General features: G+C 35.9%; 1 protein-coding gene across 3 annotated transcripts in view; it reads left to right on the forward strand.

Annotated features, from left to right (window-relative positions):
• Positions 1–16,971, forward strand: part of ROCK1 (Rho associated coiled-coil containing protein kinase 1) — an 88,595-nt gene that overhangs the window by 19,309 nt on the left and 52,315 nt on the right. For all 3 annotated transcript variants that reach the window (XM_065830321.2, XM_065830319.2, XM_065830320.2), the window contains exon 2: positions 13,603–13,684. In XM_065830321.2, the coding sequence (XP_065686393.1) occupies positions 13,603–13,684 (82 nt within the window). The remainder of the gene's footprint in view (positions 1–13,602; positions 13,685–16,971) is intronic.

The raw sequence follows: 16,971 nt of genomic DNA on the forward strand, positions 1-16,971 counted from the left end.
TTTTGAAATTAAGTGTTAGATCCTACTGAGTAATTTATCATAGTTCCTCTCTTCCTCTGGTCTTGCAATACAGTACTTGAAAATCCCAGGTAAACTGACCTGTATTCTTTCAGTGTTACGTGTGATAAAATCCTTAGTGATTATCACGTAAGGAACTTCCAATTGGAAAAAGCGACCCTAAGTTTCCATGGACAGCTTTGGTTCTGCTCTGGCATTTCAGTACTTGAATATGGAACCATATTTTCATGTAGGTTTTTGATTTTGTAGTTACACCTCTCCTTTTTACGTGCAATCCAAAGCATTGGAGATTTTACTCACAACTATACTATGGTGTCAGAAAGGGTAAAAAGACTCCTTAGAAGAGATTAGTTTTAAATACCATTGAAGTATTTATTGACCTGAAAGTAGTCGGCTTGAAAATACACTTAAACATCCAATATTAATTAAAAATTGTGTTACTACTGGTGTTGTCTGTACATGTTATTTTATTTTCAGCTGGATTTTGAAAAAGAGAGCATGTCTTTTTATCACACCTTTTTTTTAGTTGCTTAAAGGGTAGTGGGTAAAAGTGTGTTGTTGTAGGTCAGTTTATAAAATTAATGCATTGGATTCTGGAATCCAGAAAAAAAATTGTTAGCAAAAGTGCTTTGTACTATATTGGCAGTGAAAATACTTGAAAAATGTGGAAAACTTGCTGTTTTATTTTTGTTAGTGGCAAAATCTGGTTAGTTGTGAAGAATCTTAGTACTTGGTGGTAGAAGTAACTTGTCTATATCTGAAGTAATACTTATGAAATTTTTATTACTTTTATAAAAACCCACTACTTTGAAATCATTTTTGTGTCTATATTCATCATGGAAAAAAAAAGAATAAATATAGAAAAACGTTGACTTTATGTATACATATTTCTTTTGCTTTATTGAAAGTGAAGTTTTTCTCTTAATCAATGCATGAAAAAAAGTCCATGGGCTTTGGTAGGGTTTGTATTATGAAACTGCATAATTATGCACAAATTTTTAACTAGTGTTAGGTTCTTGTTTAGTTGCATATTTCAAATATCTGTTTGACATGTGATTGCTTGTGATGGAATGTTTATTGCAGAAATGTAGCTAGAGCTCCAAGAGGAGATTGCACAGAGAAGCTTCTCAGAGTTGATTCTCTGCTAGAGCTGTGCTCAACTTCCTTTTTTTATTTTTTTTTCAGACGGGTTGTGTGTGACACTAAAGAAAAGCATATAGCTTTATAAATTACTGTTTCAGTTTCTACAAAGTATTTTTAGTATAATTCTTTCATATGCTTCATTTCTGAACTTCTGTCATGACTATTCACCTCTAATTGGAAAAGTTTATTGTTTATATCTATCATTAACACACAGTTTTGTTTACAGCAAACATAATCCAGGTCAGGTGACAACAAGTTGTATTACATAGCTGATGAGGTATTGTTGCTTTATAGAAAAGCTAGTTACCTTCTTCACTGACTTACTATATTGCAAACTTTGCTGCTAATGTTGTGTGTATGTGTATTTTTTTAATAGCAGAAATAACATTTTTCAAAGGTGTTAGTGGGGCAGCTAGTGGCAGCAATTTAAGCTATTGATGGGAGAATTTACTTTTACCATAATGTGTTAAGCTAAGAGATCTAAAGTTGCTTTGCATATTAAACAACCTTTACAAGGGCTGATGCACTTTTATTTATTTATTTTATTTGTGTTTGCAATAACGTATTATGTTTCTTCTTAAGAACATGTTACTATCTTGCTAATTCCCACCTTGTCCAACTGACTAAAGTTTACTTCCTGAAGTCTGTCTTCATAGACACCTGCCTGGAAAAAAGCTTGAGAGGCAGACAGCAGTTTCCCAGGCAACAGATGAGGAGGGGATTCTGTTTCCTTTGCTAAACAACACTATTTCTCAAAGGAGTTGTGCAGTTGCTTTCTTTTCATTGAAGTCTTCACCTGATTCCTTGCAGGCTGCTACCCGAAGAAGCCTAAGGCTTTTGAGCTGGAACAGTTTTTTATTCTTTCATATCTCTGATCTGTCTACTATGCCGTTTATTGAAGGGAAATTATGTACCAGTATTTGCATTCATAATTTTTATCTATCTTTTCCTTTCTAGTGAGTGTTCCTTAAAGTGTTGACTCACATTGGTCTAAACTGGTAGTTTTAAGTGTGTGTGTTTTAAATGAAAACATTAAGACTTCTAAACCAGAAGTGGTAGATCTGTAAGAATCTGTCCTTCCAAGATAACCAAGAAAGCTGTGGAGACCTCAAAGGACTTTTGTTTATGTAATTTACAAGTGAAATTTGGGTGATTTTTTTCTTTTTTTCTTCCTTCTTTTAATTTTCTTAAGTAGTTATTTTACATTTTAGGTGGGGGAGCAGGGCTTGCCTTATAATTCTGGTGAATGTGCTAACTTTGAGAACTTGAGAGGATGTGAGGTCACTTTTTCCCCCCACGAGGTATTTCTGTGGGTAGTGTTACCCTCCTGTATGTCAGGTTGGCTGCTCATCTCTAGTTGCAGTTGTTAGAGTAGCTGGGAACTCTAGGCCTATGAGGTACTTCCTAAGGCCAAGTGCTGAAGTCACTGTGAAATGATGCTTCCATGGCGATAAACATCAGTCAGTTCTTCAACTACCAGTGCTCCCTGTTTTTTTAACACTATTTAAATATATATGCTTTATATGCATATTTCATACAGTTTTATTGAAAAGGGCAGTTTATGAAGCTGTACTTATGCTTTATTTAATCCTAGAGTGAGACAAATATGACTTGGTAAATCATTTAAACCTAGAGTATGCAATCTGTTGTTTTTTACGTATTCGAATACCAAGAATCTGTGTAGCCCTCCAGATAGTTATACAACTGGTTTAGTCTTTTTATGTAAGATATTCTATTGATGGCATAATGTGCCACATTTGATATGGAAGTTTTGTACTTCATAAAACACAGAGAAAATCAACCCAGACAGGAGAATCTTTTTTTAAGGAAAAAAAGTTGCAAATATCCGGAGATCTCACTTGCTGTGAAATGAAATAATACAATTTGACTTAATAGCAATCAGTTTTTGCTGCTATTACACATCTCCCTGAGCTATTTTCAAACAGTATCTATTATGCCTGTTTCTGCATTAATTTTACTGAAATATATTGCTAGTGATATTTTACTCCATATTCTTCGTCTTCCTTGAAGATACTGCTCTCTCATCTGATAGTTATTCTTAAAGACGTAATATTAAATGGAATTAATTGTGATGCTAAATTGAAATAATAAACCACTAATGTAATAAATTGAAGCCACAACAAAATATTGTAGTGTAGTGAAATTAGTGTTGTAATGTAGTATTAAAAGTTTGCGTTTGGAGCAGGGGAAAAACCGCACTGAAATACATTTTCTGAAATGCATCTTCAGACAATGTGAGCTTTCCATAATTTTAGGCATAAAATAGTACCTTGAATAGGCGTCATTCAGAACAGATCTACAGATCCAAGGTTCGTGCATCTAGTCAGTGGGCTCTGGTGTGAAGGAACTATGACTTGTCCTCAGTTTTAGCAGAAGCCTGAGTGAGGCTTGTAGGTTCTCTGAATTGTGTGTGTACTGGTTACTGACAGTACTCTTGCATGCTTACTGTATATGAGTTAGTTTCACAGATTTGCACTGCACTTCATTTCATTTTAGGAGAAGTTTCAGGTGGTAAGATTCATTGCTGCAGTGGAAAAAACCGCAACACTTGGAAAAACTACATCCCTGTGAAAGAGCATACTTGTCTATATACCTGTCCATAGACTTGCACCTGAGGCTGCCTTCCATGCTAATATGTATGTTAACAATATTGAGAGTCTGTGGGCTCTGATGTTAGTGGTGGTGTGTATTTTGAGATATATGTGTGTGTGTGAATATATATTGAGATACCTATATTAATTGTTTACTGAGTCAGGTAGTAAGTGCATCCTCTAGGAATCTGTCAGTAAAAATGTTGAACAGTTGATGTTTGACCAGTATGCAAGTACTTGTACTTATGTTTGTAACTGCACAGAATGTGATATGGGTGAAGCTTGCAACTATAGATGGAATCACTCCTTGAAGAGACTGAAAAGAAAAAAACAATCCATACTGCTTTCAATAATCCTGCCTTGAGGTTTCAAGATCTTCTTATTGAGATTTTAAATCTTTACTGAGTCAAACTCTTATCTCTTTATGGAGTTTAAAAAACATCTTTGTGAAAGGCTATGTATTTAACCTAAATTTGCAAAAGCTCTTTATGAATATTGCAAGATATTAAGAAGTAACGAGCTCTGTAGAATTGTATCATGCTGGCAACAAGAATGGGTGATGAATCAAGTGCCTTGTACTCAGGCTCATGTGTCAGTTTGTATACTTTGCCTAGTCTAACAATGTAATGAAAATTCTTAAGTGAAGTGCCTTAACTCTCTCTACATTGACTTTTATGCTTTAAAGACAAAGTATGAAATTGCAGTTTTCTGTTCTCTGGACAGCAAGATAAATGGATGTGATTAACTTAAAACTAAGTAGAGGGACCTTTTGTGTACTTGGTTAGAGATAGATAAATGTAGCACTGTTGGCATTGGCCTGGAAGTTGGCTTTCAATCTGTGTTATTGCCTGAAACGGGTTGTATAGACCTATTCAGTACTTGTTGCTCAGGTAAACTTACAGTTGCTCATTTAATTAAAAAACCAAAACCCACAAAAGTATTAATGTTGTGCACTAGAGGAAATTACTGTGTGTGTGTGTTTTTCCTTACCATTGAAGTTGCAGTACAGTATTCCCTAAAAGAGTTAAGTATCAAAAAGGGGTTCAAGATTTTCTCTTGTTCAGTTAGTAGCATCAGAAAAAGTCTGTCCTTGTCACAAAGGAGTAATGGCTGCTCTGGACTTACTTGAAGGGCTGAAAAATGTGACTCATGCAAAGCTAAACCTTGTAATGAAACCTTCTTGTTCATCTCTTGCCACACTGGTAAGGAATTAAAGGACATTTTTGGTAGACTAATTCTTTGCGGGAACTACCTTTATGCAAACCAAAAGCACAGCTTGGCTTTGTGGATAAAATGGAACTGTCGAGATTGGAAGTGACCTCTTAAGATCACCTAGTCTAACGCCTTTGTGCAAGCAAGGTCAGCTAGAGCAGGTTGCCCAGGACTGCGTCAAGTCTGGTGTTGAATATCTCCACAGATGGAGTCTGCAGCCTCTCTGGGCAACCTGTATTTGACCACCTTTACAGTCAAAGAAGATGCAATCTCCTGTTTTCTAATTTGTGCCCATTGCCTCTTGTCTTGTCAGTACACACCACTGAGAAGAGTTTGACTCCATCTTCTTCATTCCCTCACATTTTATACACATGAGTAGGATATTCCGCCTTTGAGCATTCTCTTCCCTGGGTTGAAGAGTCCCAACTCCCTTAGCCTCATAGTATGGGAGATGTTCTAGTCCTTTCATCATCTTTATGGCCCTTTGCAGGACTCACTCATATATGTCCATGTCTCTCTTATACTAGGGAGCCCAGAACTGGACCCAGCACTTCAGATGTAGTCTCACCAGTGCTGAGTGGAGGGGATCACCCCCCTTGACCTGCTGGCAACACTTTGCCTAATGCAACCCAAGATGCTGTTGGCTGCCTTTGGTATAAGGGCACATTGCTGGCTTATGTTCACTTTGTTGTCCACCAAGAAGGACCTTGGGTCCTGGTAGAGCTGTTTTCCAGCTGATCAGCCACCACCACCATGTACTGGTGCCTGGGGCTGTTCTTCCCCAGGTGCAGAACTTGGCATTTCCTTTTGTTGAACTTCATGAGGTTCTTCTCTGCCAGTTTCTCCAGCCTCTGCAGGTACTTCTGACAATTCAGAGATCTGATAATTCCAACAATTCAAAGAAACTCCTAGGGGTTTTTTTGTGTGTGTGTTGTGGGGTTTTTTTTGTTTGTTTTTTGTTTTTTGTTTTTTGGTTTTTTTGTTTTTTGATGGAGTTGAGGTGTTACTTTTCATGTGTGTTTGAAAATACAATATAAAACCCTGCTTCTCACTTACAGCACTTAAATAGGCTCATTCAGTATCGATAGTTGACCACAGAGATCTCTTATGTGGCAAATTTTGATGAACACATGAAAATCAAGTTCAGTCAGGTTTGTTGATTTAAAGTACAGGGGGAAGCTTTAGTACTATAGAAATAATTAGGAAAATGGCTACAGTACAAGGAACTAAAATATGGATAGTTAGAGTTGTAGATCTTAAGGCTTACTTTGATGTCTCCAAAAAAGGAAGAGTAGCAAAGACTTTATACTTGGGTAATGGCCAGTCAGTCCAAGGAATGTAAATTTTGTATGCTGGTAATACCCACTAAGGTGGTTTTATTTTTTCCTTTGAATGCTAGATAAATAGTAAACAAGTGTCTCAATAACAAAGTTTCAACTGGATTTAATATATTTTTCTTTATCATGTGTTTCCAGTAGATGATATTATTGTAGAATCATAGAATGTCCTGAGTTGGAAGGGACCCACAAGGATCATTGAGTCCAACTCCTGTCCCTGCACAGGACAACCCCACAGTTCACACCATGTGTCTGAGGGTGTTGTCCAGTCTCTTCTTGAACACTGTCAGGCTTGGGGCTGTGACACCTCCCTGGGGAGCCTGTTCCAGTGCTCCAACCACCCTCTGGGTGAAGAACCTTTTCTTAATGTCCAACCTAAACCTCCCCTGGCACATCTTCCTGACATTCCCTCGGGTTGTGTCATTACTCACCAGAGAGAAGAGATCAGCACCTGCCCCTTCTCTTCCCCTTGCGAGGAAGCTATAGACCACGATGAGGTCTCCCCTCAGTCTCCTCCAAGCTGAACAAACTAAGAGACTTTAGCCGCTCCTCACATGGCTTCCCCTCCAAACCCTTCACCAGCTTTGTAGCTGTCTTCTGGACACTCTCTAGTAGCTTAATATCTTTTTTATCCTGTGTTGCCCAAAACTGCACATAGTGCTCCAGGTGAGGCTGCACCAGTGCAGGGAAGAGAAGGACAATCACCTCCCTTGCCCGGCTGGCAATGCTGTGCTTAATGCACCTCAGGACATGGTTGGCCCTCTTGGCTGCCAGGGCACACTGTTGGCTCATGTTCAACTTGCTGTCAACCAGAACCCCCAGATCCCTCTCCCCAGAGCTGCTTTCCAGCATCTCGTTATGTCATAATGAAATGTATATGAAGTAAAAATTCAAAATACAAAGATGCTATAACTGTACCATAATAATGTAGATTGTATACTCTTTTTTTTTGACTTTATATCACTTGTGGATCCTGAGATATGTTCTTCTGAATTGAAGTACTTAATGCAGTATATTTTTAAATACCCTAACAGTAAATTTTGCTATAAAATTGCATGAATATTAATTCATACATCCGAATAAAACCAGCATAACATAACTGTAGTGAGTTTTGAGAATAAAGAATGTAGTTATAGAGTAAGGCAGTCCAGTATAGTCATTAAAACTTTACCAAAATGTGGGTAAAAATCCAATTAATATGAGACTGCATAAGTCACACAGAAGAAAACCAATACATTTTAGAGGAATCTAATGAAGAAATCGCATAACAGCCTAAGAAATTAAATGCTAATAGAATGTGTGGATAGTATGTATGTTAATCACAACATTGCGGAATGGTTGGGGTTGGAAGGGACCTCTGGAGATCATCTATTCCGATCCAGCTGCTAGAGCAGGTTCACCTAGGCATGTGTCCAGGCAGGTTTTGAATGTCTTCAGAGAAGGAGATTCCACAGCCTCTCTGGGCAGCGTGTTCCACTGCTCTGGCACCCTCGAAGTAGAGAAGTTTCTCTTCATATCCCGATGAAACTTCCTGTGTTTCAGTCTGTGCCCGTTACTCCTCATCCTATTGCTGGGCACCACTGAAAAGAGATCATTCCCAACCTTTTGACACCCACAGTGATAACTTTTATGTTATTGCATTCTACATTTTTAGAAAAAAACTGAAGGAAAAGGAAAAGGCTGTTGGAAAAACCTTTCTGCACGTTTCTTCAAGAAAAAGCTTAAAGGAGTTTCCATACTGGAATCTGTCTTTACAGTGTTCATGTTGGAGGTTCTCTCTCAAGCTAAAGTGGTACTAGAAAACTTTTTTTTGGACAAAATAGCACAAGCAGTAAGATTGCTGAACTGCTGAGACTACTTGATTTAATATTTATCAATCTTTTTTGTACCTGTTTGTGTTTCGTTAAGGCATGTAAGTGTATGTATAACCTTAGTGTTTATCTACATCAGTGATTAAAACTGTTTTGACAACAGTAGTAAGGAAGCTGGTAAACATACAGCTTTTTGTATTATTTTTTCTATTGAAGAAGAAAATATTGTGGATAATACAGGAGCTCCCGTGGCAGAACAAGTGAGCCTGTAGGTGTTACGATGGCAAAGGGCTAACTCATGTATTTTGGAGGAAAGTCATGTTTTGCAAACCTAGTGAAATTCCTTCAAGTAATTTCTGAGTATGACGATAACAAAACGTTTTGACGAGGCTCTTATTTAAGCTTTTTATCAGAACTAAGCTGCTTTGGGCTAGGCTTGTTTAGCGGATGAATGGATGAATGAATGAAGAGCTGGTGATCAGTTTATTGAAAACAGGGAGAGCAGTATACAATCTAAGTGGTCTGTACTATTTCACAGTCATAAGTGATGTAAAAATGGTGAATAACAATTAATTATGATGGAGTAGTAAAAATGAAAGCTATAGCAAATCACAGAAGACATCAATATTCAGTGATGCCTGATTGATCAAAAGTGGTAGGTGAAATTCAGCATTGGTTAATGTTGGGTGAGTGCATGGGAGAAAAACTTCTCATCCTTACATACTTCTGTTGTTGAATGTTGAACTAGCTTTGATTTATAGTACCTAGTTTTGTGAAATAATCAATTTCGTACACAGTGACCATAAAAATTAAGCAGATATTTCAGTCAATAACTTAAAATTTAATGAAGAACAGAACAGGAAACATTGTACTGCATTGTGTACTTGTGGTGCACTCACATCTTAAATACTATACGCAGTTTTCACCTTGATTCAAAAACTATGTTGTAGAAATAAAAAAGCAGTGGGGGGGGGGGGGGGGTGGGTCGTGGTGGGAATTGCAATAGCTTTCGTACAAAGATAATTGGAAGAGAGATGACCAAGGGAGAAATTATAGAAGTGTGTAAAGCTGTGTCTTGGGGCAGGTGGGTAGAGTCGTTGCTTTGAAGAATGGCAAGCTCAACATGAGGTATACTTCAACGTGGCCTGTAGGCGGTGGAATTCATATCTATATTATGCTGTAAATGCAAGAGATTAAAACAGGTACTGAAAGTGTTTAGACAAAATCACTGTAGAAAATTCTGGCTAGAGCAGTTAAGTATGTCAGTGCCATTTCTGGCTCACAAATACACCAGAGAAGTGCTACCATATGCTGGGCTTGTTCTTATCCTCTTTTCTAGACACCCTTATCATAGTCTCCAGAGGCAGTATATGAGTCCAGGCTGACCTTTGGTTTCACTCCGTATCTCCATCCTTTTGAAAGTTCTCAGTGTGGCGTAGTAATGAACAAAACCAAACCAACGGAATATATGGAAATGTTGATTTTGTATGGAAGAGCTCTCTGCACATTGTAATGGCTCACTAGTATTGCCTTGATTTAATTTCAGAATAAAATGAGGTATATTAAATAGATTATGAAACTCTGGAGTTTCATTAAACAAATGTCATATAGAAAAGACTATATCAGGCCATAAAACTGTTTTAGTCAAGGACATTAGAAAGGAAGATTTTTCTCCTGTTCTTTTTTAATCACCTCTGAAATACTGTTTCTGTGTTAGATGAAGTGCAAGTCAGATGTTTGCTTTTACAAACCGATTTATTTTAGTAATCTAATTTAACTATTAGCATAAAAGGAAAATGTCTGTGTAGACCTCAAAGCTAAACTGGATAATTGCTCTGCAATGACAGAATAAGGTAGAACTTCACATTAGCTGAAAATACCTCTAAGTTACTATATGTATTTCTAAGACGTAGAGGATGTGCTGTATTTAAAGAAGATACATGCTAAAAATATATTGAACCCATCCAAGTGGGGAAAAATCCATCATAAAAATGAGACCTTATTTTAATAAAGCATTATTAAACTATTTCATGTATGGTTACCTATTATAATGACATCTTAGTATCCTTTTTCTTTAAGAGGAGGAGGTTATGGCTATTATATGTCTTGAAGTAGAGATGTTTCTTCCTTTCTGAAAAATGTCAGATGGCATATTGATAGACTGAGTAAAACTGAAACAAGAAAGCTGACAGATGAGTTATCTCTGCAACCATCAGCAATGTCTCCTTTGATTTGGCCTTTACCCTTCTTCTCTTAACCATTATTGCTAAAACTCTATAGTATATTCCCATCTCTGTGACCTGCACCGTTTTCAGCTGGCACTGCATCCTCATTGTTGAGCTTGTGTGATCCTCCCCCATTTGTTCACGAGTTATACCACTTCAAATAGCCACGCTTCTGTGTTTCTCTGTGTACTGGGACAGCTTGTAGCATTCATGAGTTCTTTTGGTTTAGCTAATGTGAGCGAAATAAAAGTCTAGTCCATGTTTTATTTTATACACTAGGCATTCCAATTATTTTACTTCCATTTTTCACAGTTCTCTAAAATTACCTTAAGCTTAGTCTTGTATTTGCAATCCACCATTTAAATAATGTGATGTTTTGGTGCTGCGTGGTTGGTGGTGGTTTGTTTTGTTGTTGGGTTTTTTTTTTTTTTTTTCCTTTGAGAAACATAACTTCAGTTGAAGAAATTAATGATTTTGAGAGTTAAGGGTTTACAATTTTCGTAATTATTATAGGGACACTGCACTACCCCTACCTTTTTTTAAATGAAAGTATTGAACCAGGATAGTTTCTTCTCTGGATACTGTAGCAAAGGGGAGCTGATTTTTGAAAAGCCCTTTAAATAAGTAACTCTTGGCGTGCAGCTTCCTTAGATGTTGTTTGCATGATTTTGAAGTGTAATTTGAATTGAATGCATGACCAGTAGCTTGAATCTGTATTTCAAAGTTTTTTTAAAGTGTTTTCCTTGAAAGAGTCCATATCTAAAATCTGAAAGGCAGTGTTTTCATGATGAATTCTGAATTAAATAGTCTCAAAATTCACTTTTGTCTGTGAAAAGTGTACTATTTTTCATCTTTATTTTAGAGCTTTTAAAAAGAAACATACCAAAATACCCAGCATACCTGAAAAACCAATGACACTGTGATGTTTTCTGTACTTTTTTCTGTGTAGGCTTATATATTGATGTTAAAAAATAGCATTTCCATTTGTCTGATGTTGTAGTCAGTGTTTAAAGCCTCCCCTCTTCTAAAGAGAGAGACTGAATTTTAACTTTTGAAACAAACCGTGAAATGATGCAGGTGTTTGTATTGCCCCAGAGCAAACCAGGATTTTGAGAATTTTGTTATGCTTCTGCTTGATGTGTGGAAAAGTTTTGAAGGCTTATGGGCAGAGAGGACCCCAAACTTTGGCAATTCATCACCATCACTCATCTGCTTTTGAAAATACCTGGATGTGACCTAGCGGCCTCATAGATATTCTTTGCCTACTGCTTCTCATGGCATGTGGCTTGATGCATAGAGCTACCAGTGTACTTTGTACTGCTATACAAGCAGTTATCATGCTTTCTCTGTTTAATTTACCAAATAATTGAAATTGTTAGTGGATTTCCTGGATATTTACTATGTATCTTTGGTAAAGATGTCTTCTGCTAGGTTACAGAATATTTCTCACTAAGTTGCACTTACCCTGCATAGATTTATTTGTACAACTGTCTCTAGTCCAAGTTGTTGTTGGCCTCTTACTCTCTTATTTATCTTACTGACCATTAAATGTTTTTTCATTGCCATTTGCTTTCTTTTTTCATCATCAGTGTAAGTCAAAAAAGATGATCCTATAATGCATTCAAGATGCAAAGCATGACTTTTATTTAAAGTACTGTGAAAATATTGTGATGTTTTTCTTGATTCTTATAATTCTCTTCGTAACGTTCCTTAGTTCAAACTGAGCCTCTGTATGGAGAGGTAACTTCAAACAGGAATGTTTTTATGAAATTAACAAATGTATTATCATCCAGCCTTTAAAGTAATTCTCATTATCCTTGTAGCTTTATTTCTTTACATCTGTTTTCAAATTCTAACATGATTCTACTGCTTATTCTCATATCTGAAGTAAATAATTTCTGTCTCACACATTTCAAAAGTGAGGACTACAAGCATATAAATAATTCTGATTTTGATAGCATTTGATTTTTTTAATAGCTTAAAATCTCCTATAGTGAGGGGAAAAATAGGTTTGAATTTGAAGTGAGGGATCAAAGACCTAATTTTTTGATTTAGATCAAGTGTGTTCTCTAATACATATTCCTGAAAAATAAGCTTTAAAAAAACTTATACTCTAGCTTTTCTTCGGGCATAGTTACTTGATGGGCGTAGCAGTCACACACTTGATGGATCAGGTTTCAATCCTGTATTGCATAATTTTATAAAAGCTGAAAACAGTCTAATTAGGTCTGAACTGATCAGATCAAAGATATGCGTAGCCTAATATTTCTCTGCCAATCACAGATAGCATAGATATGCAGGTAGGAATTGGACAAGTGAATAGGAGCATGCTTTGTTAACACCCATCCGTTTCTGTTTTATGATCTTCCTCTTTATGCAGTTGCCACTTAAACATTACCTAGTTGAGAAAGAAGACCAGCTAACTTTGTTTGAGTCTTCGTGATATAATTTCCTAGAATACTTGATTGTTTTTTGTTAGGTACCATGTCTCTGGTTTTCAACCAAAATATCTTGCTTAGTTTTTCTTTGAGAAGATGCAATCCATTGAAGGATCATGTATACCTGTTGTAAAATTTAGACAAACTTTAAACCAGGAAGTTTATGGCACTTAACAAAACTTTAAAACATATATATTCTTAGTTATTGTTTTATTTTTCTGTTGGGTTTTTTTTGTGTGTTTTGGTTTGGTTTTGTTTGTAGAGGTGTATTCCATTGTAGTAATACCAGATGAGCTTGTGGCTGTTTGTTTCTAGATTTTAGTTAGAATGCATGAAGCCAATATATTGTTCATGAAAATTCCTTTTGAATCCAATGAGTAAAAAGTGGGTGTTGACTGCTATTGGAATTAAATTACCATCATTGTCCTATTTGCAAGTTGCCACATAATGTTCAGGTGCCTACTGTGTGAGATTTTGTCACTTTTTAGCATTGATGAGCTTCATTAGAATTTCTGTTTGTTGTTTTGGAAAAAAATTGTTTTTTTCATGTAAATGTGCACTTAATTAAGGTAATTAATAATTCATAGAAGAATATTTGGAGATGGATAGATGTTAGGTTTTGAAGAGTTCAGTGGAGGTGGAACAGTAACGGCTGTTTCGTTTAACTGCTAACTGAATCATTAAGTAAATGGGAATTACTTTGTTTGTATGGAAAATAGGCTAACTGTTTTTATCGTCTCTTTAATTAGCATAATGTGTGATTATTTTTCCAAACACTTAATTTTGCCTTTTTTTTTTTTCCCCAGGATGGATTAGATGCTTTGGTATATGACTTGGATTTTCCTGCCTTAAGAAAAAACAAAAACATTGATAACTTCTTAAACAGGTGTAAGTATTTAATGTTTCAGTTACTAAATAACAAAAGACTATAAATACCAGCCAAAATAAAAAATAAAAGCAGTTCTAGCTATTTGAAAGGCAACTAAGGATTTGGGATACATTAAGTTTTTGGGTGCAAGTTGTTTTAAGAGCCTGATAATTTATTTATTTCCCAGTGAGAACTGACAACTACTTGTGCAAATCTAACCCCCGGCAACTGAATGTCCAAGTTTGTTGCCTCTGTAAATGGCATTGTTTTCAGTGGCACAAAACCTTTTAAAAGAAAGGCCTGTTATCTTTGTCCTTGGCAACCCTTTGGATTCCCATAACTTGCTTTGTGATTTCATGTACTAATATATCATAAGCAATTAATGGTAAAATGACATAACATGTATACAGTGCCAAGAAATCATATTAAAAATTTGTTCACTGACAGACTGGAGCATGTGTTGTGTAGACTTTTTTTTAGTGATAAAAGGTCTCTTTTCATTATCTCGTGAAATTCTTGTGCTGCATAGCTGCTGTATTTACTTGTGCATGCAGCTGATGTGTGTGCAGAATTCCTCTCTACTTTGTATTTTTCCATTTTCAGATTTCCTGCACGTTCTACTTCATCATAACATTTTAAATTAATAAAGCTGATTTATTTTTGATAGGGGTTGTATTTCCATGATTTTCGTAATTAAAAAAACCTGCAAAACCAAAAAGACATTTAAGAGTTAAGTCTTTTCTACAGTCTGCCAAACTGAAAAATTCTGGAAATCATGGCAGAGATGTTTGCTGATTTGAGACTTGTTTCTGCCTGTGAACTGAAAGGGCAAGCCTTGAAATTAAACTTACGTTACTAGATTTTTACAGGCTTAAGCATCTCAATTAAATGTTGTAATAAATGGCTTTCATAGCAAATATAAAGTAATTTGACTGAAGTAATTTTTATGTTTGCTTCATTGAAATTTATATTTTTGTTTCTGTTTCCAAGGTGTTTTCAAATAGTTTACTTGGTGTAACTGTAAGCAATGATAGTGATTTTCTGGGTTTTATTTTATGTTATTCCCCATTTCTGGGAATACATGAGTCCACTAGATCAAGTTGATGGCTCCCTTGCATGTAAACTGGTTGCTGAAAGGCCCAAGTTCAAATGTTCTGTTTAACTTTTCACAGTTCAAACTATATTTGATATTGTGCACAGTGTTACATGCTTACTTTGCATGTTCAGTTATTTACAGAGAAGGTGTGGTGAAACTCTTAAAGAAAAGAGAAGCTGGATTAGGCAAAGAAAATACTCATTGCAACAGACAATTTGAATGTAATTTTTAGGAATAGTGAAATCATTAGTGAGTCTCAAAGAGCTTCACTTTTGCATTTGGGGCTGTGAGTGGAGGAAAAGAAAACCTATGTTTGCAGGCTGATGATGAATATCTTTTAGGTATAAATTATGTACTGTGTAAGATCTGACCTGAAGTAATAGGAAGTTGGAGAACAGACCATATTATTTCACTTAATATGGCCTTCAGAACACAAATTTTGCTGTGTTTGTTGAAATATGAAAGCAAGCTGTGGATGTGCGAGTAGTGCCCTTAGAGGGAACTGTGAAGTCTAGTTTGTCGTGAATTTCTGATTAAAAAAAAATAGACCTGTAGGAACATTTTCATGTTTATTTTAGTTCTAATAGAAAACTGTTTAAAATATCTTCTTGCAGTATTAATGATCCAGTTTGCACCATTATTATCAAACTTTGAAATGGATTTCTAGATTGCAAATAAAATGGGAGTTTGCTTCTTTTATGTTGTAGACTGATTGCCCTATGGCCCTATGAGACAGTCCTTATCTCCGCCCCCCCCCCCCCCTTTTTGTCTTTGTTTACACTGCATATTTGTGCAGCCTCCAGAATCTGCTTTGACTACCTAAGGCTATGAGGGTTATTTTTGCAAATGTAGAACCCTATTCATTTTCTACCATATAGAATTAAAATAATAAATCAATATTCAAGGTGATCGAGAGCCCTACTTTGCAGCAGGGACTCAGTTTATTTCAAGACGGCATCTAAGCTTATAATCAAACTTGAGGGCAAGTTGGAGAATGTGATCTTTTGCCATGGGAGCTACCCCACCTGCTCATACAGAGTAAGCTGTGAGTGGGAGGTGAGGAACTGCCTATTTAAATATGCTGCAGCCTGATAAACGTTGTTTAACAGATCTTAGCATATGGAGGTCAAATTTCCAACACTGTTGTTACTGTAACATATTGTCTGCAGATAATGCAGTGTTAGCATGTCTCTCAAGCAGTAAATTGGAATTTGTAACTGCTCACAAGCCCTGTTTATGTTATTTAAAAATCATTAGCTTAGATTGGTCTTCAAATGTGTTTTCCATAATTCTGTTTTGGCTGTAAGCGAGGCTTGTGATTGAAAACCGTTTAAAGCTTTAATATTGTGCCTAGCCTGCTTTTGCACCAATATCAAGATTTTTCGTTCACAAGTGGTGGACGTCCTGTTGTGAGATTACTGGGCAGTAAGTTAACGATAACTAGAAAATTGTTGTCATGTGAATTGCTGCATTTTGGTTCCATGCAGGCTTAGTCATTGTCCACTATAGGTCAGTTTTCACCAGGGCAAATAAGGCCATACATTATTATTTTAATTACTAAATATTTTGATCCTTGTGTGAAATAATTTGTTCAGAATTTGCAAGTCGAATATAATTTATTGAAATCAGCTAGTGGTAAGCTGCATTGTAAAGTGATGGCTTTACATTAGACAGGAATGCCACAAACTGTTTATTCAAACAAAGCTATGTTTGTTCCTGTTGCAGTAATAAATTCTTACTGAATTTTAAGTGTACATAGGATGCTTTTGTTTTACGTACTGGCCAGTGTACATAGAAAACTAATGGCAATTTTCTGTTGTCCGTGTAATCATTTTTTAAAAATATGAACTTAAAAAATGACATTTCTCCTCTTTTCCCCTGTCCTTACTTTTTCCTAAACTTGGCTTTTAGGCCTAGAATATTATTTTTGAAAATAAAATCTCATTGCGTAATTTATTTTATTAGAAGCATATCCGTTTAAGTAGATGTTCCTTGCTTTTAGAAATACTGAAGCATGAAGCTTTTCCATGTCATCTCATGCCAGTGTTGACCCACATGGATTAAAATAGACTGTTTTAATCTTTGACCAAATTTGGAATTAGAATATCTGCCCACTGGGAGTTTGTAAATTATTGTAATTTATAGAATGACAGGTTTATATAAACAATTGCAATGATTCCCACTGCATGTTTTAAATTAAAATGTACTTTT

This window comes from Patagioenas fasciata, chromosome 2 (genome assembly GCF_037038585.1).
Source record: "Patagioenas fasciata isolate bPatFas1 chromosome 2, bPatFas1.hap1, whole genome shotgun sequence".
Taxonomy (NCBI): Eukaryota; Metazoa; Chordata; class Aves; order Columbiformes; family Columbidae; genus Patagioenas; species Patagioenas fasciata.